Source organism: Gracilinanus agilis, chromosome 3 (assembly GCF_016433145.1).
Source record: "Gracilinanus agilis isolate LMUSP501 chromosome 3, AgileGrace, whole genome shotgun sequence".
In the NCBI taxonomy this organism is placed as follows: Eukaryota; Metazoa; Chordata; class Mammalia; order Didelphimorphia; family Didelphidae; genus Gracilinanus; species Gracilinanus agilis.
Window position 1 is genome coordinate 491,149,719 of NC_058132.1, and position 26,213 is coordinate 491,175,931.

The window sequence follows — 26,213 nt, forward strand, 5'->3', positions numbered from 1 at the left end:
AGAATATGGAAAGAACAAGAAGACCCGGTTACTGATTGGACTTGAAAGTGCTATAGAAATGTAATTAGAATCATTACTAAGTTTTCCCTAATCATGTCTCTATCGTATTCAGTGTTCTATGTTCTATGTGCCTTATCTCCCCAATTAGATTATAAAATCTTTATATTTTTAAGCGTACTTAACTTGAAACAAGAGGAACACTTTATGTAAAAAGGTAAGTCAATACTTGGTTATTTGAAGAAATCTTTCAAACAGTGAGAGGAAATCACGGCTGCCTCCCGAGTTAAGCATTGACGGAAGCTCAGGAGTCTACGAAGTGGAAGGATGAAGGGAGTGCATCCAGAAACGGGGGATCAGTGCAAAGGTGCAGAGGTGGGAGAAGAAATGGCGTTTTGGGTCCAGCCAGGAACCACTCTTGGTGAGGGGTATTCTCTAACAGTTCTGGTTGGCCCCTTCAGCATAACTAGTCTGGCTTTAGAGGAGTAAACTCAAATGACTTTAGAAAGGTGGGCTGGTAGAAATGTAGGAAATTTGTTTTCTCCGCCCCGCCCCGCCCCGCCTCTGCCGTGTTACGCAAAACGCTGAGGGGCAGGCACCGCCTCAACCCCTGCCTTCCACGCAGCCGCTGTTCACTATCCCTCCTGCGCGTGCGCGACCCGGAAGCAGTGCCTGGTCCTGGGTCTTAGGTTCTCCCACAATCCCCGGCGTTCTTCCTTTCCGACCTGGTCCCGGGCAGGGTGAGTGTGTTCTCAGCTACCTGCACTCAGCGAATCCGCCTCCATCCTCTCCGGTGGTCGCTCTAATCTGGACAGCGGGACCCCTCCTTAGCTAGGCCGAGGCTCTTCTGTCTCCCAGAGCAGGAGTTAGCGTCCCGGCGCCACAGGGGCCTCTTTAAATTAATGCCAGCTCCAGACTCGGGGCCCGGGCCCTGAGAGCCAGCGGAACGCCGATGGCTGGGCTTGGAGGCGGTGGGGAGGGTGAACTCGCAGTCGCAGGGGCTTGTGGGAGAAAGCGAGGTTTAAGGGGGCCGCGCGTGTGGGGAGCCTTCAGGCCTGAGAGTGCCCCCTTTCTCGGAGAAAGGGGGAAGAGAGGTCTTGGGAAGGAGGCTGGGAATGAGGGTCACCAGGTCGGGGCGCTCCCGGAAGTAGGGAACATGCTGGCAGAAGGGGCAAGGGTGGGAGCAGAGGGTAGTCCCATTTGTCCATAAATCCTTTATTTTTACTCTGTGTAGATGGCTCCCGCAAAGAAGGGTGGAGAGAAAAAGAAGGGACGTTCTGCTATCAACGAGGTGGTGACCAGAGAATATACCATCAATATTCACAAGCGGATCCATGGAGTGTAAGTATGGACATCGTTTTTCCGCGAGCTTTTGGGGTCTCTGCAGATGGAATTTGTTGGGAACAAGCTAACATGGTTTTTTTTATTCTCGTATTCGCAAAGAGTGGATAACTGTAAAGGTTTTACAAGGACAGCTAGGAAGCTAAATTGTTGAATTTATTCCCTTAAAAATGCTTGTTGGAAGTAACGAATTCACAGTTGAATAGAGATCCGTTTTCTATTTCGTGTAAATGGAAGTGCTTATTATGTTTTTTGAAATGCATTTGGGGAATGTTTATAGAAGTCTGTGTTGCGTAATTATAGGTTTGAGAGAAGTTTTACTTAAATCCTGACCTGGTCGTTTTATAGGTAAGGAGTTGATCATAGCTTGCCTATTGCCAGAATTTTTCTTTTCATTCCGAGGCAAGGAAAAGGCATGAATTTGGGATTTTAAGTGCCATTATACCAGTAGTGATATTAAGCCAAGAGTTAGATCGGTGGAATGACGTGAAGAGTATCTGTAGGTTTTATTTTGCTTAATTTGATTTTTTTTTTAATCCTTACTTCCATCTTAGAATCAATACTGCATTGGTTCCAAGGCAGAAGAACTGTAAGGGCTAGGAGATGGGAGTTAAATGACTTGCCCAGGGTCACACAGCTAGGAAGTATGGGGCCATATTTGAACCTAGGATCTCCAGTGTCCAGACCTGGCTCTCAAATCATTGAGCCACCTACCTGCCCCAAGGTTACTTTATGAAAGATTTAAAATCCTGGTATAGTTTAGGTATCATTGTTGCCCAGTGTTATCTAAGTGATGGAACTCATAGGAATTCATACTAGTCAGGCATAAATAAGAGAGAAGCTGTACCTAGATTATTTTCACTTTAGTATGTTTACCTACTTAGGAAAATTGAGCAATAACAGAGGTGCAAGTGAAATCCTTAAATTTGGAATAATTTGTTCTGGGAAGTAGACCAAATTTCTACTTCAAGTAGTTGGCTTTTGCTTTAAATAAAGGTCCAGTGGAGAAAAGTATTCCTAAATGGCTAGTCTGGTTACATTTTCTTTTTTTTTTTTTCTCCCCCCTGTCTTTTGAGCTTGTTTATAGTATACATTTATAACATGGAGACAATTGTGGGCCTAAAGAAAGCAATAGGTAAAAATTATTTTACCTTCATCTCTAGAAGTCTTGATTATATGGATTTGCACTTGAAATTAACTGCCTATTTACTTTGTGATTTAGTATTTTCTATTTTCTGTATTTTTGGACTCTTATTGAGTGGATTCACCTCTTGTTCGAGGTTTTAGAAAAGTTTTGGCATAGCCTACCAAAAAAGACAGTCACTGAGTGAATGGGATGGGCTTAAGAGAAGACTATTTAGAAGACCTCAGATTTTGAGCCCTCATACCTTCTCAAGAGTCAATACTGTGTATTGATTCCAAGGTAGAAACACTGGAAGAACTAGGTAGTGGCAGTTTGGTGACTTCCCAAGGTCACATAGCTGGGAAGTGTCCTGAGATTCATTCAGACTTTTGAAATAAGACTAATGAAAACATCTTGATTTTACAGATGAAGGAACTAGAACTCTAGGGTTCAATGTTCTGTCTAAGGTTGCTTATGCAGTTTGAGCCAGACTTGATCCAAAATGAGTATTGGATTCAATGACCTCTAAGGTCAAGCCCTAGATTTAAGATCTTAGTCTCATCTGTAAAAGAGTAGCTTTGGGAAGCTACTCAGAGCAAAATGAACCACCATGTAAATATGAGGAGTTATTTCTATACAACTAGACTAAAAGTTCCTTAAGGCAGGGACTTGTACCTTCTAATATGTAGTCAAATAGCCACTCTCATTCTAAAGAATAGTTTCCTCCAAACATGTTAGTTAATACTTATTGCATATATGTATGCAATTTTCAGCCAGTCTCAAGTACAATCTTGTTTCCAAAAGCCATTAAACTGGCAGGCTCTATGTATAAGATGATTTATGAAATTTGCCTTCAATTTTTAACAAATCTATGCTTAGGGAAAGATTCTGTGCTCTACATCTTCAGGAGTTCAAAGTTTTGACCATAAGAATCAGTGGGGGAAAGTCTGGTTGAGTAAGAAATCATGAGTTCTTTTTTAAGTGCCACTCTAATCTCATTTCCCAGCGTGCACCCCACCGTCACCCCTCATAAAATGGAGAAAGCAATGTCTGTATTGAGTCCTTTACCACTTCCCTTGTCTATTAAATACCCAGCTAGAGGCATGGGAATAAGGAAGACCTAGGTCAAGTCATGCATCCAGTGAATTCTAGGTGTGTGAACAAGGTCCAGTCATTTATTGAAATCCTAGCTTTATAAAATGTTAGCCACTAAAGTTATTTAGGGGGAAAGTCTGCCATCTTCACCAATGTTTTATATCACTTAGCTCAGTGAGTCCCAAAGTGGGCACTAACGCTCCCTGGTGGGTGCTGCAGCAATTGGGGGTGGGGGGCCCAGGGATGGCCACAGGTGCATTTGGGGGCATGAATAACTGTAAGGGGGCCATGATAGTATGTGGCAGGGGGCGCTAAGTAATACTTTTTCTGGAAAGGGGGCGGTAGGCCAAAAAAGTTTGGGAACTATTGGCTTAGCTCATCACATACACCATAGATATGGCTAGGTTTTATTTAGTCAACAAAGCATTATGTGGTTGGTACCTGAATATGCACTGGGGACATAAAAAAAGGCAAAAACATCTTTGCCCTGGAGTGTACATCCTAATAGAGGAGACATGAACAGTAAGATGCACATCAAAAAAACACAGAATCAATGGAAGTGAGATAAGACAGGTTAGGAAAGGCCTGCAGAAGGTGGGATTTAGAGCTGCAATTCATCTAACATGTTTAGTAAACTTGTGTTTATTTCTTCCCCCCCTGAATTTTAGAGGCTTCAAAAAGCGAGCTCCCCGGGCTCTAAAGGAAATCCGCAAATTTGCCATGAAAGAAATGGGAACTCCTGATGTACGCATTGACACCAGACTCAACAAAGCCGTTTGGGCCAAAGGAATAAGGTGCTTGTTTCTTCTAAGAAGTTGAACCCTTATTTAGGCTTGTTTAGTGATTTGCTGAAGTTAATTGATAGTGGGTGGTAATTTTAAAAAATGAATGGTGCTATATCCTAGGGTGGTAACTATTTAGTGTTAGCTCTTTCCCATCTTTGGGCTTGGGTTATTTTTAGTAAAGATATGCTGAATTGGGAATCTCAGACCAAAAGATCAGTATTTATTTGGCATCCCCAAGTACTTTCTGGCTTCTGACTAAACTAGTGTATCTCCCACCCCCCACTCAAAAAAACAACCTGTCTTTCCAAAACATAAGTGGTAGGCAGTTGTAACCACTTAGTAAATGAAGACACAGAAAAGAAGTGTGTCAAGCAAGGGGTTAGTTGAAGTTTTATTTTTATTAACATCTTTAGTGGTTGTGTGCAACCCCATCACCTTTTTTTTTTTCATGTGAAGTATGCATTTCCTTTGGCAAAACACTTTCTGAAACCTGTTCCCACCCAGGAATGTCCCGTACCGTATCCGAGTGCGTTTGTCCAGGAAACGCAATGAAGATGAAGACTCACCAAACAAGCTGTATACTTTGGTTACTTACGTGCCTGTCACTACTTTCAAAAGTAAGTAATACAGTTCTTGGAAGTTCCACCTTGAAAGACAATTGTCTTTTATTCTGATTTTTTTTTTTTTAGCATATTCCTGATTTTGAAAATCCCTTATGTCAAAATTGAAATTCACTAAGGTATTTTTTGTTGCTTTGCAGGCTTACAGACAGTCAATGTGGATGAAAACTAAATTGAACATCATTTAAATAAAGTTTTAAAATATCAGCTACTGGTCTGTTTTGTCTGTGAGTTACTCGTTTGTGACTATTTGGGTACTGCAGGTAAATAAATCTTTTGAAATTCCTAATGGCTGTTAAGTAGGATTATGTTAGGAGCAGTAACTTGAAATCATTTCTCTTCCTCTAAACACTGAACCCTGAGTATGGGGAACCCAAGGGGACCAACAACTATAATTACCCTTTATATTCTAGAGGCTGCACGCTGCACCAAGACTTTTTGTCATCACTCTGTCTACATACTTTACTTGAGTAGAAGCTGTTGCTTGGTCGCCATAGAGCATGACTATGCAATGAATGGAGAAGGGACCAGAGAATGTTGGTTGCTGGAATTCACATGTGTTTTGATGAAGGATAGTCCACTGCAACCAGATGCACATCTGCATTTGGCTTATGACTTCTTGTAAAATCCAGAAACAACTAGTGTAATAATTCCTCCTCATGTAATAGGGATGACTGTCTTTTCCCGTCTCCTCACACCTGAAGAGTAAAGTCTGTTATTCTAGGAGGTGTTATTTCTGTTGTGAGTCATAAAAATATGTAAAATTCCATTCTATTAAAATGACGTGATTTGTTTATGTTCCTGGAATAGAGGTGAAGTAGTATATTTAAAGTTTATCCTAAATGAGGTGTTTTCCAAATATGATAAAACTTTTATGCAGGGAATTGACTGGACCAAGTTTTAGCCAAGGTCTTTGAGTTCCCAAATTTTAGGTTTGTGTGTGTTTAAAGGCTTGGCTGTGAAAAGTGTTCAAGTAACTTAAAAGAAAACCAGCAAGTCAATACAAAAGAATATTATTAAAAACTGCTTTTGGGAACCAACAACATCAAAAGCATGGTTTTGTACACTTTTTTTTTTTTGCAAGACATACAAATTGAATACAACCAAAAATAATAAAACAGTTTCAATTACCAGCATTGAAACAGGTTTTTTTCAGGATTAGTGCAAAAGAAAAAAAGCCATTTGCAAACAGTAGCTCTTAAACCTGGACTTGAATTAGTCCCTCCCTCACCTCAAAACACCCCAAAACTCAATTGAGTAACATCTTTTACATTCATTGGTGGGGGAAATGCTCTTTTTAAAAAAATCTCTCTGTATGAGAGGTAATAAGCATCAGTAAACTCTGAAACAAAACTGTAGTTTAAACACTGGGAGACAAATCACATAGCTTGCTCTGTTCTGTCTTCTCCAGGGTCTTCACCTAGAATTGGTTTGAGATTTGGTGAAGAAAGTAATGGCTTCTGTCCAAGTCCTTAAGTAAAGTTTAATAGTTCCTTGCTTCCCGTTTCATTTGGTTTCTGTCAAGATACCTCCATAACCCCTCAAGTTTGTAAAACAATTCAAGCTGACATTTGGACAATGCTCACTATTTTAAAGAACATACTAAGCAACTCAGAAGCAGCCTTGTTTGCCAACATGTGCTTTGGTATAGCATCCTCCAGTGTACTCAGCAGAATGGTGTATGTGCTACTGGCCTTTACTCAGACTGGCGGCTCATTTCATTGGTTTTGAGACTATACTGATTGATCTTGGCATTTTCAAGTTTAGATTTTATGTCTAGTGGCTTTTCAAAGAAGTTTACTAGCGACTGTTCCGTCAAAAGTGATGCTAAAATATGTTCAAGGGAGACAGTCCAATCCCCTTCAGTCATAGATAATGCTTGGGAATATCTATGAGGCATCTTCCCCACATCAGTAAAAACTGAGTCCTGGTCAGAGGTGGAAGCAGATCCTTCGGTTTGTATATCCTCCATATACTCATCTGAGCAGCTTCCTGAGCTGCTACTCCTCTGCCCCACTTCTCCGATCTGCAGTAACAAAGTAGTTACTGTGGCAATAGCTTGATACAGGTCATTTTCCTCTGGATCTTCATGAAACATACTATATAGAGTTTTACAGAACTGGATAAATTCTCTCTGGGGGGGGGAAAACATAATTAGTATTCATTTTCCAGTAAAGAATCTTAATAGTGGCTATTTACATTTCTAAAAGAAAGGAATAGAAAATCAAGTCACCGAATTCAAATTGAGGATTATATATCTATGATTGTATTTGGCCATGCAATTCATAAGATACAAGATTGCCAGTTTCGAGTCACAAGAAATCTGAGGAGTGCAGATTTAAGATTGTTTAGCCCTGAGCAGTCCCTTAATGTTTTAAATTTTGGAAGGCCCACTGAATCCTCTTTCAAAAATTAACAGGGCCTTTCTCAACATGGTAGGACCTTTTGGAAGAGGTGTACCTTACTAACATTGCCTTAAATGTTCCCAGTGACTCCTACTAGGCCACAAGAAGTAGTAACTTTAGTAGAGGTTACTTAAAATGAAGTTGTAATTGTAATCCTTTCATTGTATTCTTGAATTCCCTCCGTTGAGGGTTGTCCTGGGTTCTTGAAACAGGCCAGCAGAAGAGTCTGGGGCATGTCTTCCTACCAAGCTAGAAGGACTTCTAGCACTTTTCTGGCCTTGACTGTTATCTGAGGATTATCAGAACTGAGGCAAGGTGCCATATATGTGGGACTAAACGTACAGCTGAATTTAGAGTTTTTGTTTGTATACTTGAATGATTACCTGGCTCATTTTTGGCAGTTCTTTTTCAGTTTTGTCTTTTTCTTTGGCTAAATCCTTAAGCATTTGTTTCAACTGCTTCTGATAATCAATAGTATCACCTTGAGACAGAGGAAAAACAATGATAAAACAAAAAGTCATAAAAGCAGAAAGAAGCTAATGGCTAAGAGTATGGGGGAACCATAACTTTTTCAGTTTTATTCCAAAGACTTTCTAATATTCATGGGATTCCTGAGTATATACTAATCACTTAAGATGGGTCTGGGGAGCATCCCCAGAGGGAGAAGGAGGAGGAACAGGATGCAGTGTTAATGACTTCAATATAATTTGGAACTTGAGGACCTCTGACTACACTGTTATAGCTGTGACTAATAGCTTTTCATTTTTCTCCCCTTCCCACATAGTTATGGAGAAGGGACCTGGGACAACAATCTTTGTATTTTATTGGGGTGAGGAGAGATGGCATCATAGTAGGGAGGAAGTGGCCATTAAGCAGTACTGCCTGACTGGGAATCTTTTACCTCCAAGAGGTTTTGCAAAAGTGGCAACAAGTAGGTCAAGTCAGAGCACAGAAAAATGTAATTCCAACATATGTGTCATATCGAAAGGGAAAACTTAAAGATTAAAACCAATACATGCCATTTGATTTCCCAAAGACCAGAGGTCTTGAAGTTGACAACAGTGGATTCTTTAATGGTGATTGACTATCTTTGTCATTTTCAGTGAGAGCTACAAAAGAAAAAATTGAACATTTAAATTCTTATACAATTTTCTTTAAAAAACATTTGTTGTGGGGGGCAGCTGGTTGGCTCAGTGGATTGAGAGCCAGGCCTAGAGACAGGAGGTCCTAGGTTCAAATCTGGCCTCAGACATTTCCTAGCTGTGTGACCCTGGGCAAGTCACTTGACCCCCATTGCCTACTCTTACCACTCTTCCACCTAGGAGCCAATCCACAAAAGTTAAGGGTTTAAAAATGTAAAAAAACAAAACAAAACATTTGTTGTCTTTTGCAATTTAATAGTGTTGGGACATAGTTTTGATTCATGTAATCTTGAATAAATAGCATCTTAAAGTCCACATTTCTCAATTTTTAATGTCAATGATTACAATCTATAAGGTTTGGGTAATTTACCTCAGTCTGATTAAGTGGTCAAGTCTCCACAAGGTGGCACTGAAGTCTGAATTAACGTTTTCTGTTTTAGCCATCACCTTCTGTCTTAGAATCATATACAATATTGGTTCTAATACAGAAGGGTAAGGGCTAGGCAATTGGAGTTAAGTGACTTGCCCAGGATCACACAGCTAGTAAGTGTTTGAGGCCAGAGTCAAACCTGGATTCTTCTCTAGGCCTGACAATCTGTCCACTGTGCTATTCAGATGCCCATCACCGTGTTTTTCTAATCAGCTTTTTGTAAATATATATTGCCAATATATTAGGTCTAAATTTGGAAAGGGCCCTGAGAGTTTATCTAGTCTAGCCCTATTTCAGATGGAGAAATGAAGGCAGAGAGTAGAGCATAAATGACTTGCTTTAAAGGTAGTAAGTAGCAGAGTTTGAATTTTAACTGATCCAGTTTCAGCACTCTTCTAAAGATATTAAGCCATTTCCTTTACTACTACTAAGTTTTATCACATGTACTATACTTTTAGGTTGTTTTTGTTTTTGATAAATTAAACTAGCACTTGGATTCCTCTTGTAATTAAAGATTTGGCTTCTCGGATGCTTATCTGCCCCTGGGTTCAACATGGAGTGGGCCATTCAATTTCAGATTCTAGCTTGGTTGTCAACTACCTGGCAAGAATCTCCTTTTTGAGTACATGTTTCTCTTACTGTTTTATTTCTGAAGTTTGGTCAAAACATGTTTTTCCCTATAGCCACCACAAAGAGGAATTTATAAGCACAGGCCGACTTGGGGCAGAAAAGCAAGATCAGCAGACTTGGCCCCAAAGACCCCATTTGATCGTAGTAGGCTTTGTAAAATTAGGAAAATGTGCCTTAAAAAATATTTCCCCACCAGATTTTGAAAGGAGCACAATTCAAATTGGTAACATGTTATCCCACTCCCCAGATATACAATAATGTGAAATGCCTATATCTGGGCAGACTAAAGACAGCTTTTCTCACTATATCTTACCAGGAGGGAGATGAAGCCTATAAAGAAGTTTTATTTTTTCATTCATTTCTCCATTGTACATAATATCTGCAAATGAGAAGTAGAAAATGCATTATACAATATTCCCACCATAGAGATAAAAACAGTTCACTTCATGAAATGGATAACTCCACATTTTTTTTTTTAAATTTACATTGATTTTAGTAAATTTAGGCTTTAAACAAAGCTTTGCAAAGTAATTCTCAGCCTTCTCTCCTGTCTGATCTTTTAGACAAAAGGGCTAGACTGAAACCCCTTGTCAGATGAAAATAGTACTTAATTAGAAACAAGCTTGTCACTGTCATCAGTACACATAAGCTCTGAAATCTGGGTGCTCCGTATACCTCACCCTGCTGTAGTCTTCAATAATGAAGCTTCTACTTTAAAAGCTATCTTTGAACTAGCCAAGAGATATAGGATTACCTAAGCAGATAGCAAATCCTTTGAATGCAATAAGATGATCCATGTTTTCATCCAGGAGGCGAAAGGTTCTTTCAGCCAGGATCTCAGTGTGGGCACCACATGTCCATGGGGAGACGAGCTTGTAAAGGTTCGTGAACTGTTGTGCATCTATCAGATACTGTTCAGCATACGGTCTGTTGGGATCATGGCGCTGAAATGCAGGACTCGTCTGTTCCCAGTAACAGCTTATCATGTGTTCTCTCTTAAAAAAAAAAAAGTTAACTATAAAGACGAGTCACAAGAGCAGAAGCCTTTAGGAGCTAAGGGACAGGTGAATCATTCACAGCTTGCCTAATTTTATTTTCATGGTAGTGTTGTTAGGGGATAAGGTCGCAGAGGGGTGGCATCTTGGAAACCACATGGCACCTGAATTCAAAAAACTTGAAGGCCAATCCTGCTGTGCCACTTAACAGCTCTGTGATCAGTGGCTAACTGTAAGATTTAGAACCTAAGAGAACTTGAAAGAATCTTGACTCACTTCATTTTGTGAAAAAGAAGCGACTTGCATATTAAGAAAAACATTTGAAACCAGGTTGGGTTACTTTACTCCAGTTCCAATGCTCTTCACAACAGATCATCAAGAGGCTTCCACATACATATGGATACTACTACAAACATCCCAACCTCTTAGTTATTCAACTTACATATGTCCCCTATTTTACTGCACTCTCCCACAGCCACCACACAGATAGTCATTCTTTCCATCTTGCCATCACTCACATGTACAACTCCTGTGATCACAATCTGTTACTCCACCTCTTCCTTCGCAATGCCACATGCTGGTCTTTGCTCACACCATGACCTTCAGTACCTTAATTCCTCCTCCAACACTTCCTTTTCCTGATGGCCTTTTTGTGAACCAATTCTACTCTACCTGCCCTCCCCCTTTGGGTCCCTTGGCCTGTCATCTTACAACTAATCTTGCCCTGCCAAGCTTCATTCTTGGATCGTTCCCACCATGCATGCCGTCTGCTCATACACAAGCTGCTACAAGAGGAAATCACAAAACTTCTGATCAGATCTACTACAAATTTGTTGCATTACCTTGCCTGGGCCCTTGATGCTGTAAGGCAATCCTTTTATGCTTCTTCAACTCACTACAGTGTTTTTTCCAAATCTCTTCCATCCTTCAAACGTCCTGATTCTCAGGTGATAAGCTTGCTTTTCCTTTACTAAAAAATTTGAGCCCATTTGCCAAGAGCTGCTTCTCCTTCCTCCTCCTCATCTTATGTCACCCATGCCTTGTGCCACCTTCACCTCCTTTACCTTATAGCTAAGTGCCCACAGTGCCTAACAGTAAATGCTTACTGACTTACCCGTCTCCCTGCAGAGATGGCCCTTCTTGCCAAGGCAAACTTCTCTACAAGCACAGTGGATCACATTCCCTTTAATCTATGTGCTAGCTGTTTCCCCACTACCTACAAATGACAGGGTTTCTCCCTCATCCTCCCCATTCTTAAAAAACTCCACTTGATTCATCCATCCCAACTATATTATATGATAACCCTCTCTTTTGTGGATAAACTTGAGAAGGTCTTCAGAGGCCTCCACTTCATTCCTTCTCACTTTCTTAATTATACTCTGGCTTTTGAGCTCATCATCCAACTACAACATCTCCAGTTACTAAACATTTCTTTATAGCCAGTCCAATGGCCTTTTTTCTCATCCCTGTGGACCCCCTAACCAGTCTCTAACACTTGTTCACCCTCTTTTCTTCTCTCTTGGTATTTGTGGCACTCGTTAGTGTTCTTTTTCTCCTATCTGGCCACTCTTTAGCCTCTTGCTACATCTTCATCCAAGTCATACCTGCTAATATGGGGATCCTCTGGGCCTCTGACCCTGAGCCCCCTATTTCTTCTCCCTCTCTAGTTTATTTGGTTATCTCAGCAGCAGCCATGGATCCAATTAGATCTATGTTGGTAATTCTCAAGTTTTCTTATCTAGCCCTATTCCTTTGCCTTTTTCCAGTCTTATGTCTTCAACTGCCCATTGAGCATCTTGAACTAGATGTCCTATAAACACCTTAAACTCAACGTGCCCAAAACAGAATTCATCTTTCCTCTAAACCCTCCCCATTTCCACACTTCCCTCTTAAGCATCTTCCTACTCACCCAGGCTCACAACCTAGGTAGGTGTATCCTCAGCTCATTCTTTCCCTGTCACCTCCAGGATGAAGTATATAAGTCTGATATTCAAAGCTTTTTCACAACAACCCTGTCTTCTAGTATTCTTACACCTCATTACCCTGACCCTCCCACGTACACTGGCATCAGTGACACAGGGTTCCCCTTAGAGTTCTTTCAACTGAAAGTCCATCTTCAGTCCCCCTTGCCTAGGATGCTCTTTCCTCACTGGAAGCTTTCACAGTCCCTCTAAATTTGGTGCCTTCTCTGTTGATTATTTCCAATTTATCTCATCTATATCTTTTTTTGGTACATTGTTGTTTACACATTGTCTTCCCTATTAGACTATTAGACTGTGAGCTAAAAGCAGGGACTATCTTTTACATTTCTTTGTATCCCCACCACTTAAGTCAAGTGCCTGGCAAAGAGGAGGTGTTTAATAAATAGCTGCTGCCTGACTGGTAACACTAAAACTTTCTACAGGATTGTGAAGAAGAGTACAAAAAATTAGAGAGAGAAGCAGCTAGGTGACTTTGAATAGAGAGTAGCTGACATGGAATCAGGAAGACCTGAGTGCAAATATAGCCTCTGGGCAAGTCACTTAAGTGCATCAATTTCCTCATCTTTAAAATGGGGGTATTTGTGGGGGGTGTCATAATAGTACTTTATTCACAGAGTCATTAAAAGTATAAAATGAGATAATATTCATAAAACATTTTGTAAACCTTAAAAATGCTAGCCATTATCATGAACTGGAGCTATTATTAGGCAAGAGAACTGCACAACTTATACAAAAACATGTTTTCAAAGCAGTGTGCACAAGGACTACTATCTTTACTAAAACCTTCCTAATTCTTAATAGCTGTATGATCATGGACAAGTCACATTTCTGTGCCTCTTTCCCTTGTAAACCTTCTTCTGACTTATTTATTATTATTCCCTAAGAAATAGATGCTTTCCAGATACAAAATGCAGTGTGGCACAATTAGGTATAACACTACACAGCATTGGCATGAGATGGAGTACTCTAAAGTGAATCTTCGGATTAATGTTTGGGTGAAAAAACAAAAGGCTTTAAAAATAAAAACCTTTCCTAGAAATCTTCCTAAAATGTGCTAAGAGGAATATATTGAACACAGTCAGATCTGTCTGAGTCATAACCATTGATGATTCTGCTCTGCTGAGCCAACAGACCCCATCTGTCAAGGTAGGCCAGGCTGTTTACCTCTACACTAAATGATGTCAGACTCCGTGAATTTTTAAATTCTTATGTCTCTTTTTCGTGGATTCCCTCACAGTGGTCAGTCAGAGGTCATTTCCTGCTGTCCTTCCTATGCCACGCTTTTCCTAATTAATATACTTCATTTCACCCACGTGTTAGAAATACAGACAACCAAACCCTGTTAAAATTGTGCTTAAAATTAAGCTGCCAAAATGTGAATGGAGCACTTACCACATAAACTTTATTACATCTATTCTGTCAAATCAGAAGCCTTTTATTACCGAGTTTGCAGCTCTGGTCTCCCAATCTGGGGAGAGGGTATAGGGAAGAGGGGAGTTTCCCTAGGTAAGTGAGTTGTCACTGTACCTATAGTCCCAGCTAAAATCCTACCTCTTCCTACAGTCTCCAAGTTTAGAGTTCTCCATAATCAGGTTATCTGCATATATAACAAAACACTAAATGGAAATAGCAAAGGAACTACAAGGACTTCTGTCAACAGTTTGTCTTACAATTATGAAACAATTTAAATTTTACTTTATAACTCAATGTTCATACCTATAAGGACTTTCTCTATCTCCCTTCTATCAAACATTCATGACTGGCCTTTTTATTGTTACATACCTTGAATAAGTCATAGAGTTCCTCTAAATCTTCAGGGAGAATCGATACTTCTGGAATAACAACCCGGAGCTTAAAGAAAGGAAAGAACAGTATGGAGTGAATATCTGCTTTGGTATATAGAAAAGACCATGTAATTGTTGGTCACTTGGAAAGTCTGAAGAATTGGGCTCACTAATGCATAAAAGGTTGCAATGCAAACTTCCCTTTCATTGAAATCACTCATACATGGTTGGTGACATTGCAGAGTGATCCGATATTTCTAGAAAGTAAGTGTCACCCATTATTCTGATTCCTGCCCTATGTCCAGCTCCATTCAATGTCCGTGGCAGCCATACTGGGAAGCACTTCACTTACAACGTTCTGTTTTGTTGTATCCTCATGACCTTGGAGAACCCGGATCCTATGTTTGCAACGCATATGTTCAATCAGCTCCACTGACTGGTCTCCAAATTTCTGTAGCAAGACATGAATTTGAAAAATATCTTCAAATATAGAACAGCAAATGCAAACTGTCCTTAGTGGATTTTAAATGCAAAATCCATTCTTTTAAAAAAAAAAATCTAGGGTTGACCAGACAGAGGTGATCCTGCTTACCTCATAGGAGTCCCGAATTAGGTCTGCTATTTCTGTCACAGGAAAGGGCTCCTGATCATCAGAGAAAAAGGTATGGTGATTTCCAACTGGTAGTCCAGGGCTTTCTTCATTCTTAACATGATCCAGGAACCTAAATAGAACCACCAAACCGTTCAAAGACATGCTATCATCCACACAGCATGATATCAACTTCTTGCTTTTTACAGTGTCTAATTTTAATGGTAAAGTTACAATTTTTTGATGTTGAAATAAATCCTATTAAAAATAATAATACATCATTATTATATACCTAATGATTGAAACAAAAAAAAGATAGCTTTCAACTTTCAAAGAGATAAAGTATTTTACAGATTTTAAAAGACACTAAGACTACTTAAAAAGCAAACCTACAGGGAAATTTTTTTTTAAACTTGAATTCAGAAATGTAGCTGACTAATTCTGAGTGGAAGCTTACATCAATAGCATATTATACATTTTTTAAAAAAGAAAAAGCCTTTTACTGAATCACAAAAAAAATATTAAACTATTTTGTGATTCTAATACAATAAAGTCTAGTCATCTCTCAGTGAATTCTCTCACGCCTAAATGAGACATGGCATGTGTGAAAGATCTGTTATCTAAAATAGTAATTCTTTTTACTATTATTTATATGATAACAAAAGAATATTTGTAATGAAATATATTTTCTGCTCACACCAGTAAGCTCACCTTTGTAAGAAAAAACCCAACAGTTAAAATGCTCTCTATTTTTCCAAAGTGCTTTCACACTGATCTCATTTGATCTTCACTAATAACTCTGGGATAGCCAAGGATGGGCACTTCAACAACCATTTTATGGAAAAATAAACAGATACAGTGTGGTCAAATGATTTATCCAAGTGAAATGGTCAAGACTAAAACCTTGCTCTTCAGATTCTGAAGTCTAGCAACCAAATCATTAACTACCAGAAACAGTATGCCTGGTACTTGAGTTCAAATGTTAGGCCTTTTTTTCCACCTTTGCTTCACATGGTTCTAAAATATGTTGGGTTGGTTTTTTTTTTTTTTAAACACTTGCCTTCTATCTGGTATCAATTCTAAGAAGAGTGGCAAGGGCTAGTCTGTCACCAATAAGTGACTTTCCCAGGGTCCTCCAGCTAGGAAGTGTCTGAGGCTATATTTGAACTCGGATCCTTCTGACTCCAGGCCTGGTGCTCTCTCCACTATTCTAAAAGGCTTTTGGATCAGGGATGAGGGCTAGATAAGTCAGTGTAGAACTATACACTTGAGCATTATTTCAGAAAGTAGCTAAGACCCTTAGGGATGAGTCCAGACTTGTAGAAGTAGAAGGGTGAGTAGTGTTCCACATAAACAGTCCTAATGCTGAAAAGAAGGCAGTGGTAGAGTGAAATCAAGTAGGTGCCCTCCCCCTTATTGGTTAGGATGCCACCAGCATACCTTTATGATTTTTTTTAACCCTTACCTTCTATGTTAGAATTAATACTGTTCCAGGGCAGAAAAGCAGTAAGAGCTAGGCAATGAGGGTTAAGTGACTTAACCTCACACAGCTAGGAAATGTCTGAGGCCAGATTTGAACCCAGGACCTCCCATCTCTAGGCCTGGCTCTCAATCCACTGAGCCACCCAGCTGCCCCCCACCACTTTAGCATCTCCTCAAACAGCTTTCTAACATGACAGTGTAATGGAACTTTTTCTCCCTGTGACAGTCTGTGTTAGGGCCAACTCTAGAACTCATGGTCTGTCAGGGAAAGTCACCAACCTGCTAAGGATCATCAAGGCTTGGCCATCATCTTTACTGCTACACAGCTCCATTGCATTTGCTTCTAGTACTGCTAACCCCAGCTGGAAGATGGCTTTGATCCCGTCATAGAAGAAACAGTCCACGACATTCACGGCACTTTCTAGGGGCATTATGCTGAGGAACAGGGTCAGGAACCATGAAAGGGAAATGGAAGCTAGAGTGGATAGATCCTTCATGTGTTCAGCCAGTTCTGGAAGTCTTTCTCTTATGAGTTCCTCAAAGACTGACTGGTCCACTTGAGCCCCTGGAACAAATATTAGAAGTAAGAATCATAAGAAAAGGAAGGAAATAAACATTTATAGAGTGCCTATACATGCCAGACATTGCTCTAAGTGCTTTACAAATAACCTACTTGATCTTCACAGCATCTCTGTGAGGTATGTGCTATTGTTAACTCCATTCTACAGTCAAGGAAACTGAGGCAAACTGAGGTTATGTGACTGGTCAGCCCAGTATCACAGTTTGAAAATGTCTGAAACCAGATTTGAACTCAGGTCTTCCTAACCATAGGCCCAGTCTTTTATTCACTGCACCACCTACTTGCCTTTCATAAGAGAGAGAAGTCACCAGGGCCATTTTTCTTCATCTGGTTCTACTGCCACAAAATTAATTACCAAGTCTGGTAAGTCCCTGTGAAGAGGTTAGAAGTTCCCCTCCTGCCCAGACCACATCTCCAGTCATAAACCAACTCCTGGTTTCCACTATACAGCCAAAGCTTTGCAGTCCTGAATTTCCCACATCCTCCTTTTTGTTCACCCCAACTATCCAGAAAGAAGCACACCAAACTCAAATCTCCCAAATGCCCTGAAATCCCCTAAGCAAACACTCCCATCAGGGAGGATGTGGTGAAGTTCACCACACATCAGCATCTGATAGCTGGCGATCAATAATTCAGCAATTTTTTAAACTAAACTTTTGACTTCATTGGTTTAGTGAGATGTTCCCTTTACCATTCCTTCTTTATGTATCTGCTTTGCAATTCGTCATCTTAGAGAGGTGCCTAGAGTGCTAAGAGTTTAATTGGTTTGACCAGAGCCACAAAATCTTGGTATGAAATGGTATACAGGATACAGATAGATCTAGGACCCAGATATTATGACTCCTAGGTTAACTCTACCCACTACAAATTTCATTTCTCAACATGACTACCACAGAATCCTCCCTTGTAAACAAGAACAAGAAATGAGAAAACTTGAGGTAGCTGCCACATATGGCACCATATACAATACTTTGTACTTATAGTCTCCCACCTCTGTACCAAGGAAGTAAGTGGGTTGTTTCATTATCTGTCCTCTAGGATAAAGAATGCCCTTGTGTTAGATCTGAGTTCATGTGCCTTTCAGGGTTTTATTTTATTTTTTAATTTTATTTGTTGTAATTTACATCAAAATTCTCGGGAATTTCCCTCCCTCATCTCCCCACACCAGAAAAAGCATCAGTTGATAAGAAACTATATATATAAAACATAAACTCTATCTTGCATGTTTCTTTTTATCACTTCCTTCCCTGAAGGTGAACACATAAAAATTATTCAAATATTAATTCTCTAAGATGTATAAAATGTTCTCTTAGTTCTACTCATTTTGCTTTTCATAACTGCAGACAGCTCTTTCCATGGTTTTTAAAATTAACTTGCTTGTCATTCCTTATAGTGTAGTAGTATTCCATGACAGTCATTTACCACAATTTGTTCAGCCATTCCCCAACTGATGGACATCCCCTCGATTTCCAGTTCTTTGCTACCACAAAGAGAGCTGCTATAAATATTTTAGAGAGTTTTTGTTTACATAATTATCGTCATCATCTATTTTTCTCCTGCTTGCCTACCTTCTTCATATCTGCAGCTGCAACCTCACCTCAGTGTGAGAAAAATAAAGAGCTCCCTTATTTTGATCAACAAAGAATACTCAACCAGACAGAGTTAAAGCCTAAGTGAAAATTTACCCTCTAATGTGAATTACCTACTTGGTCTACAGTCATTGTACACATTCAATCAAGATTTTTGATCTGAATCTCCTTTAAATTGAGTTGCTTAAAAAAAATCTGTATAAAGCAGAACCAGGAGGGCAGTTTAACCTTGTAAAGAGAAACAACTTTGAAAGACTTAAGAACTCTGATCAATGCAATGTCTGACCACAATTCTAGAGGATTCATGATGAAACATGACACCCTCCTTTCATGACAGAGAGGAGATAAGATTAGAGTGCAGATTGAAGCTTCTCTCTCTCTCTCTCTCTCTCTCTCTCTCTCTCTCTCTCTCTCTCTCAATCAGAGCTAATGCAGGAATTTGTTTATTTGACAATACATACAAGAGTTTTATTTTTGGGGGGAAGTGGAGAGTGGAATGAAGAGAAGGTCAATTTTCCTTAATTTTAAAAATGAAAACTTTTAAACTTGTATGTATATAGGAATTACTATTGCAAACAGAACACATCAAGAAGCATGCCCTCTAATTTTTGGCAGGCCCTACAATTGTTCAGTCATTTTCAGTCACATCTTACTTTTTGTAAGCCATTTGGGGTTTTCTTGGCAAAAGTACTGGAGTGGTTTGCTATTTCCTTCTCCAGCTCATTTTGCAAATGAGGGAACTAAGGCAAACTGGGTTCAATGAGTTGCCCAGGGTCACACAGCTAGGAAATGTTTGAGATCACATTTGATTTTAAGAAAAGGCATCTTCCTGACTCCAGGCCCAGCACTCTGTCCACTGTGTCATCTAGGTACTTAATCATCTAAATCACAGCCTTCAAACCAAGAAAGAAATGGATTGCTGCAGGTCGCACACTGACTTAGAAAACCACAAATTAGCATTCTCTATGTAATACTGTATTTTTTATTGATTTGACTAAACATTACCCAATTACATCATAATCATCTTCTGGTCCCAAAGTGGGTTTTGCAGGTGTGTCAGTTTGCTAGTTCTGACCTAAATGATCAGACTTTCTACCTATTCTGGATCTGCTGACTTGACACCAACGCGGTATCAATCCTCAGGTACGGAGGATGGACAAATGAAGCCATTTACCTATGACTCGATGATTGAAGTAATCCGGCAACATCCGCTCACACACAGCCACCAGCAGCCAAAAGGCTTCTTCCTCTTTGGCATATAGGAGTAGCACAGATGTCAGAATGTTCATCGACTGCACAGAGGTCACAGAAAAGGGAACAGGTTACCGACTACGCATTTTGGCGCACACATTCATGAGATGTACAGTACCTGCTGTAGACAGGGCATCGGATGAGGCAGACAGTGATAGCACCCACCCTTGTGGAGCGGCAGTCAGGTGTGGGACTACGAGGCACGCATGCAGAACAAGAATGTACAATATTACACTTTAAGTCTGTCACTGAAGTGTCACATGGAAAGGCAGGCTCTTCATTCTCATGGGCCTCGGTGGAAAGGGCAGCACGGAGACCAGACTGCAGAGGATGGTGGGAATTCAGACGAGGAGGAAAAGCTATTCCAAGCACAGGGAAAGGTACACTGGGGATGGGGAGCTCTCAGGGGGATGTGCATTTATTAAGTTTCCAGTGTGTGCTAAGCCATCATCATTGATTAAACACCTGCTCTATGCAAGGCGCTGTGCGAAACACTTTACATATATTATCTCATTTGATGTTCACTTTCTAGATAAGGAAACCTTGGCAGACAGAGGATAAGTGGCTTGCTCAGGGTCAAACTGGGAGGCCTTATTTTCTATAATCAGGCCCGATGTTTTGTCCACGTGCCATCTAGTGGCCTCCAGCGGGAAATAATAAGCTTCGTTTGAGGCAGAAAGTGAATTCTGGTTAAGTATACATGGAATGAAGTAAAGTAGTGGTTCCCAAACTTTTTTGGAATACTACCCCCTTTCCAGAAAAAAATATTACTTAGCCCCCTGGAAATTAATTTTTTTTAATTTTAATAGCAATTAATAGGAAAGATGAATGCACCTGTGGCCATCACCACTCCCCTGGATTGCTGCAGCACCCACCAGGGGACGGTAGTGCCCATTTTAGGAATCACTGAAGTAAAGGGAAATAAGATTGAAAGGTTTAGATAGGGTCCTGAATGCCAAGAAGAAGAATTTAAATTTTTTGATCTATACAAACTGATTCTCAGGTACAGAGGATGTACAAATGAAGCCATTTACCTAATACTATTATTACAGAAAGAAGATTTCTGAGCAGATCAAAGCATAGTATGAAAGATACACTGCATGAGGAGATGAGGGGAAAGTAAAAGAACATAAGCAGGGCCAGTTTTGGTTTTGTACTCCAGGACCTACCACACAGTTCTAGGCACATGGGCTAAGTGCCTCATGAATGCTTATTAAATGGTTTCACTGGTGAGTTTTCACATGTTAAGTCACAGGGGTTGGAAAATGCCAAAAAGAAACTGTAGCCAAATAGATGCATATAAAATAGAGACACTAAGTTGCTGCATCGGATTAGAGCAGATCACCGTAAGACAGGTCTGGCTACGGCCATCCCCATTCATTGGGCAGACAGCTTAATGTCCAAGGGCAACTGCAATTTGATCCAAACTGTTCAGTGGCCATGCACAGACTTGTACAGATTTTAATTCCCCCTAATATTACTTATTTCTTGGAAAGGAAGTTTAAACACTTTTAATTTTTGAGTTCCACCACTAACTTCTACAAAATAGAGTTGTTTTTGCTGCTCAGTTTTCATTTTACTCTTAGCAGCATGCAGCTCATTCATGAAATCCTGAAAATACAGAGGGAATATCTGGTTGTCCATATGCTTCTCATTACATCAACTGTCTGTCTACCCGCAGAGTTTACTTACTTCTTGACACATCTTCAATTATTACACATGCCATGCGAGAATTACCAGCCCCATTTTGTGGGCAGTAAAATTGAGGCGGAGGAGGGCATTAACTCGTCTGGGGTCGGAAAGTAAATTAGCCACTCATGACGCTTCATCATCCTAATCCCTCTTCATTTTTTACATTTCAAGTAGTAGGACAAGAAAAAAGATGATTTCCCCTAGAGAACTAATACATGAGGGTTTCTTTTATCCTCTCTCTTATCATGACTTCACCTGGCAGTATCCAATCTTGGGGTTCCGGTGAGCGTAGGCGGTCAGTACTCTCCTCAAGGCGGCGATTCCCGTTTCATTTTGGAAGGCTGGGTGCTCTGGGAGAGAGCGGTGCAAATCCCGCTCAATCTCCTCGGTTACTAGACAACATTTGCCCATTGACTCCTCTACCAGATTCCCATAGTAACCAGGATGAGAGGCAAGATCAGTTACAGCATCTAAGGAGTTTTAAACAATACACATGCAAAGTGAATTAAGAATTATTTCCAGGACAATGGCATCATATAGTTATATTTGTCAAAGAACATCTTTGTTATCTGGTTTTAGAAATTAAAAGCATTTTAAGAATTAAAACATCTTAGTATTATAATAAAAATAGTTTTTTCCCCTCAAAGGGTCTTGGGGACCTCCAGATCAAAACTATTTTCATAATAACACTAAGATATTTTTATTCCTAATACAATAAATTGTCAGGAGCTATAACCTACCAAAAAAGCTCTATGTGGGGGTCTTCAATAATTTTTTAAATTATAAAGGGGCACTGAGACCAAAAAGTTTAAGAATCACTGCTTTAATTCATGTAATACTTATTGAGCACCTACTACATGCAGGTACTTTGCTAAGTGAGTGCCAAGATAATAACTTACTTTTGAAGGGACCTACAAATAAAATCCTTTGTAAACCTTAAAATAATGTCATATAAATGTAAGTAACCATTACCTACTAGAATGTAAGCTCTATGAGGGCAGCTAGCATGTTTTTTCTAAATTTAGTATCTCCCCTGGCATCCAGCAGGATGCTCTATACATAATAGGTGCTCAATAAATATTTGATCCATATTCATTCATTCAGTATCCATAAAAGCACCTACAAAATGACCTACATGAAGCATTTGAGGCTGTCTTAATGATCTAGGAAGAGCAGTAGACTTCATCAGAAAATGAAAGGACCACATAGCTATAAAATATATTAGGGCAGGGATTCTTTATTTCTTGTGTATCATGGACTCCCTGTAGTCTGGTGAAGCCCTTGAACCCTTTTTCAAAGTAACACTTTTATATGCATAATATATATATAAAATTAAAGAATGTAAACTATACATGTATAATTACATTCTTTTATAAAATGCATACTCAACTAAAGAGAAGATAATATAATTCATATTGAAAAGTTATGAAAAATTTTAAATCATATTGATAAATATGTAAATATATTATGCATATACTACATAGAATTACAAAGGAAATAATAGTTTTTGGGGAAATATTTTTCCTAGTCTAAGGACCTCCCTTCCATAATCTATCCATGGACCCCTGCTAAAATCTTAGCCTTAGCATTCATCTAGTTCAAGATCTTCATTTTAAGATGAGGAATCTGAGGCTGAGAGAGGTTAAGTGAGATCTCACACCTAGCTAGTAGCACTGCCAGGACTAGATCCCCAAGTCTGTTAATCCAGTGGTATTCCCACTATACCGCACTGCTTCCTATTTGTAAACAGGAAGAGATATCTTTGACTCTTAAAGAACGGAGCACGGAGCCTAGAACTCTTTAATTTACCATCGGATGCCTCACACAGAAGTGTGAGGGTGGGCACAGGAAATACACTGTGACCAAGATAATGCCCAAACTTGTCAGAAGCATCTGTGGGGTTTTTTGTTAAGCAATACCAGGTGCTTTGGGAAGCAGTGCTGAGCCACTAGAGGAAATAAATGGGTAAAAGGGCTAGGGCCAAGTTCTTTCCCATCTACTCCATCCCTCCCAGGCTTAGCCCAACCTCTCCGCATTAAACAGATGCATTTATATTTAGAACATTATTTCAAAATGGTACCCCTATTTAAACATCTGTCTCTAGTTCTGTTCATAATCATGATGATGTCTTTAGGGGAATAACCCTAATATCTATGTGGAAATCTGATGCTAAGAACTCTTCTGCACCTTATAAATATGGCCCAAAATGGCTAAATGAGACAACATTTTATGTGAATAAATTTCCTCAGAGGGAAGTGAGTTGGTCAATCAAGTGTGACTGGCTACTAATTTCTCTCCTTTGATAGAAGAAAACAAGAGGGCTTGGGGGCATCTAAGCCAGCAAGAACACAGGAAAAGCAAGGTAGGAGCAGAGGACAAGCTTCAAAGACTTCACAGTTTTGTCTAGGGGGGGTCCTAGATGCCTTTAGCTGGACAGAAACAGCACACTGAGGTATTTTTATCATACAGCTGCAAACAGCAGCAAATCCGTGCTGTGTAAGTTCACAGGAGATCTTTGGCTTATTTGTTCATTTTAACAGGACTCACTTCACTGAGGCCAAACATTAGCACAGGAGTCAGGAGATCTAGATACCCAACTCTACCTCTAACATATTATAGAAAACTTGAGACAAACCAACAACCTTTCTGGGCCTCAGTTTCCTTATCGGTGTAATTAAGGGGTTGGACTGGATGATATCAAATTGGGTCACTTACAGAGTCAACATTTTTTATGAAGCCACTTCCTTCCTAAAGGATTTGTTAATGGAGGTATAACTATCATATACAGAGAATCTTCTAATTTATAGATCTTAGATAATCTTATAGTTGAGAAGACAGACTCCAAATGCTTTAGGGATTTGCCCAGAGTCAGAAACGAAAATGTTCAGGCTTAAGAAGTCCTTAATGTTTGAGATTCCACAATGAAAAACAAGTATGGCTGACTCCGCTGGACCCAGAAAAATTCCTCCAACCTTGACCTCCATTCATAAGTAATGTCCAAAACTAACATTTTGTTAAAGATACAAGAAAAATAGCAAAATAAATTTTTACCTGAAAACAGGAGCCAGAGTTTCCCCCGTAAAGATTCAGGGATTCCCATGGCAACAAGCTTGCGAATCTTTTCTGTACGAAACATACACACGGTTCTGCCATATTCCACAAAATGGTCACTCCATAGACTTGCTTTGATTTGTTCTCTTGACTAGAAACCATAATGTGCATATTTCAGGTATGGCATACACCATCCACATGCTCCCACCATGTTTTTTTAGAGCACAGGATATAATAGAAGAGGAAGTTCATTGAGAAGCCAGCAATTACAGACAATTAAGCCTCAGTGGCAAAGCTTAACAAGAGGAACAAGATTTCCTACCAAAGTACCTCGTGACAATGATTGCAGGCTGAGGACTTAATGCTGCAACAGCTGCCAGAAGAGACCATGGCAATCTCCTCTGAAAGCATCAGAGCACAGAACAGTCTCCATTGTCTGCTCTAGTTACTGGGTGGCCTTGGGCAGGCAGGCAGGAAAGAGAGAGACCTTCTCCTGACACCTCCCTCCCCCTTTTCTGTTCTAGGATTTGGAGGACAGGCAGGAATAAAGGAAATTACGTGAACTCAAGAAATCTTCCACTTCCATTATCTGAAACAAGATACAACAGAAATCAGATAGAAATCAACCTCCTTATTCGGGGGTCGATTATTTTATGCCATCTCTCATGTCCTCCTCCTGTCTGTTAACCTTCAGGACATCCCTGAGAATAGCATATGGAGTGGGTTGGTGAAGAGGAGGGTGAAGGAAGAAAAGCTCAATCTGGGTGTTCTTAGCAATCCTTAATTAAAGTTGTGGGGTGGGGGAAGAGAGGGAGAATTGGAGCCAGTTACTAAGATGAGGTTTAGGGAATATTAATGTGATTAGAAGCTGAGCAAAGCTATTTAAAAATCTCAGGACCATAGGTTCACTCATTGCAAGATCATAGTGTTCTTATTTATCATCAACAATGCTAATACCTTAAAGATCTATATTTTAGCTATGCATAGAATCTTAGAACTGGTAAAACATTGGGTGCCATTTTGGCTGAGAAGACAACATGAAAATGGTAAGTGATGAGGTCCATCCCACCTTTCCATCCTTTACTCCTGATTTTATCAGAGAAATGGTATGGAGCTGAGGCAGGAAACATCTTACTCTGCAAACTAGGCAAATGACACAGCTGGAAGGATTGGAAGTAAGATCACAAATAAAGAGGTGAAGGGACTTCAAAGTCTACCTACTCTACTTTAAAGTGGGGACACTAAGGGCTAAAGAAACAGTGATTTCCCCAAAATCACACAGGTGGTAAAAGCAATGAATGCAAAGGTTTTTAGGAAAGTTGAAAGCAATGCCATCATCTTTAAGAAGATAAACCAATATGGGCACTTTCTCTTATCATATCTTAGGGAGCATGGAGCATGACCTGGAAAGCTTCCATGTTTGAACATGGAATAAACAAAAAACAGCTGTGAGATTGGGCACAGAGATTTGGATGGAGACTTGTGGCCTTCTAGAGACAAGCACACAGAGGTACAGAGTAAATGTTAGCCCATAATAAGCTAATAAGAAAACTATTTCCTGGGCTCACTACTCTCTAAGCCAAATCCCACAGTTAGCCCATCTGGGTCTGTGTTAAAGCATGGCGGCAAAAAAGATCTCAGGGCAGCTAG

General features: G+C 39.9%; 2 protein-coding genes across 3 annotated transcripts in view; one reads left to right on the forward strand and one right to left on the reverse strand.

Moving 5' to 3' along the window:
• The first annotated feature begins 649 nt into the window (after positions 1-649).
• RPL31 (ribosomal protein L31) lies at positions 650-5,168 on the forward strand. The gene is made up of 5 exons (XM_044670437.1): positions 650-737; positions 1,232-1,338; positions 4,225-4,350; positions 4,846-4,958; positions 5,102-5,168. Exons 2-5 carry the CDS (start codon positions 1,232-1,234, stop codon positions 5,131-5,133), a joined length of 378 nt encoding a protein of 125 aa, XP_044526372.1. The 5' UTR covers positions 650-737; the 3' UTR covers positions 5,134-5,168.
• Positions 5,169-5,257: 89 nt separating this feature from the next.
• TBC1D8 (TBC1 domain family member 8) overlaps positions 5,258-26,213 on the reverse strand; it is a 158,389-nt gene continuing 137,433 nt past the window's right edge. For both annotated transcript variants that reach the window (XM_044670436.1, XM_044670435.1), the window contains exons 9-20: positions 24,564-24,714; positions 21,768-21,982; positions 19,744-19,861; positions 16,680-16,965; positions 14,922-15,051; positions 14,682-14,780; positions 14,328-14,396; positions 10,323-10,563; positions 9,882-9,947; positions 8,386-8,475; positions 7,750-7,847; positions 5,258-7,095 (exon numbers count right to left, since the gene is read on the reverse strand). In XM_044670436.1, the coding sequence (XP_044526371.1) occupies positions 6,658-7,095; positions 7,750-7,847; positions 8,386-8,475; positions 9,882-9,947; positions 10,323-10,563; positions 14,328-14,396; positions 14,682-14,780; positions 14,922-15,051; positions 16,680-16,965; positions 19,744-19,861; positions 21,768-21,982; positions 24,564-24,714 (2,001 nt within the window). In that variant the 3' untranslated portion in view covers positions 5,258-6,657. The remainder of the gene's footprint in view (positions 7,096-7,749; positions 7,848-8,385; positions 8,476-9,881; positions 9,948-10,322; positions 10,564-14,327; positions 14,397-14,681; positions 14,781-14,921; positions 15,052-16,679; positions 16,966-19,743; positions 19,862-21,767; positions 21,983-24,563; positions 24,715-26,213) is intronic.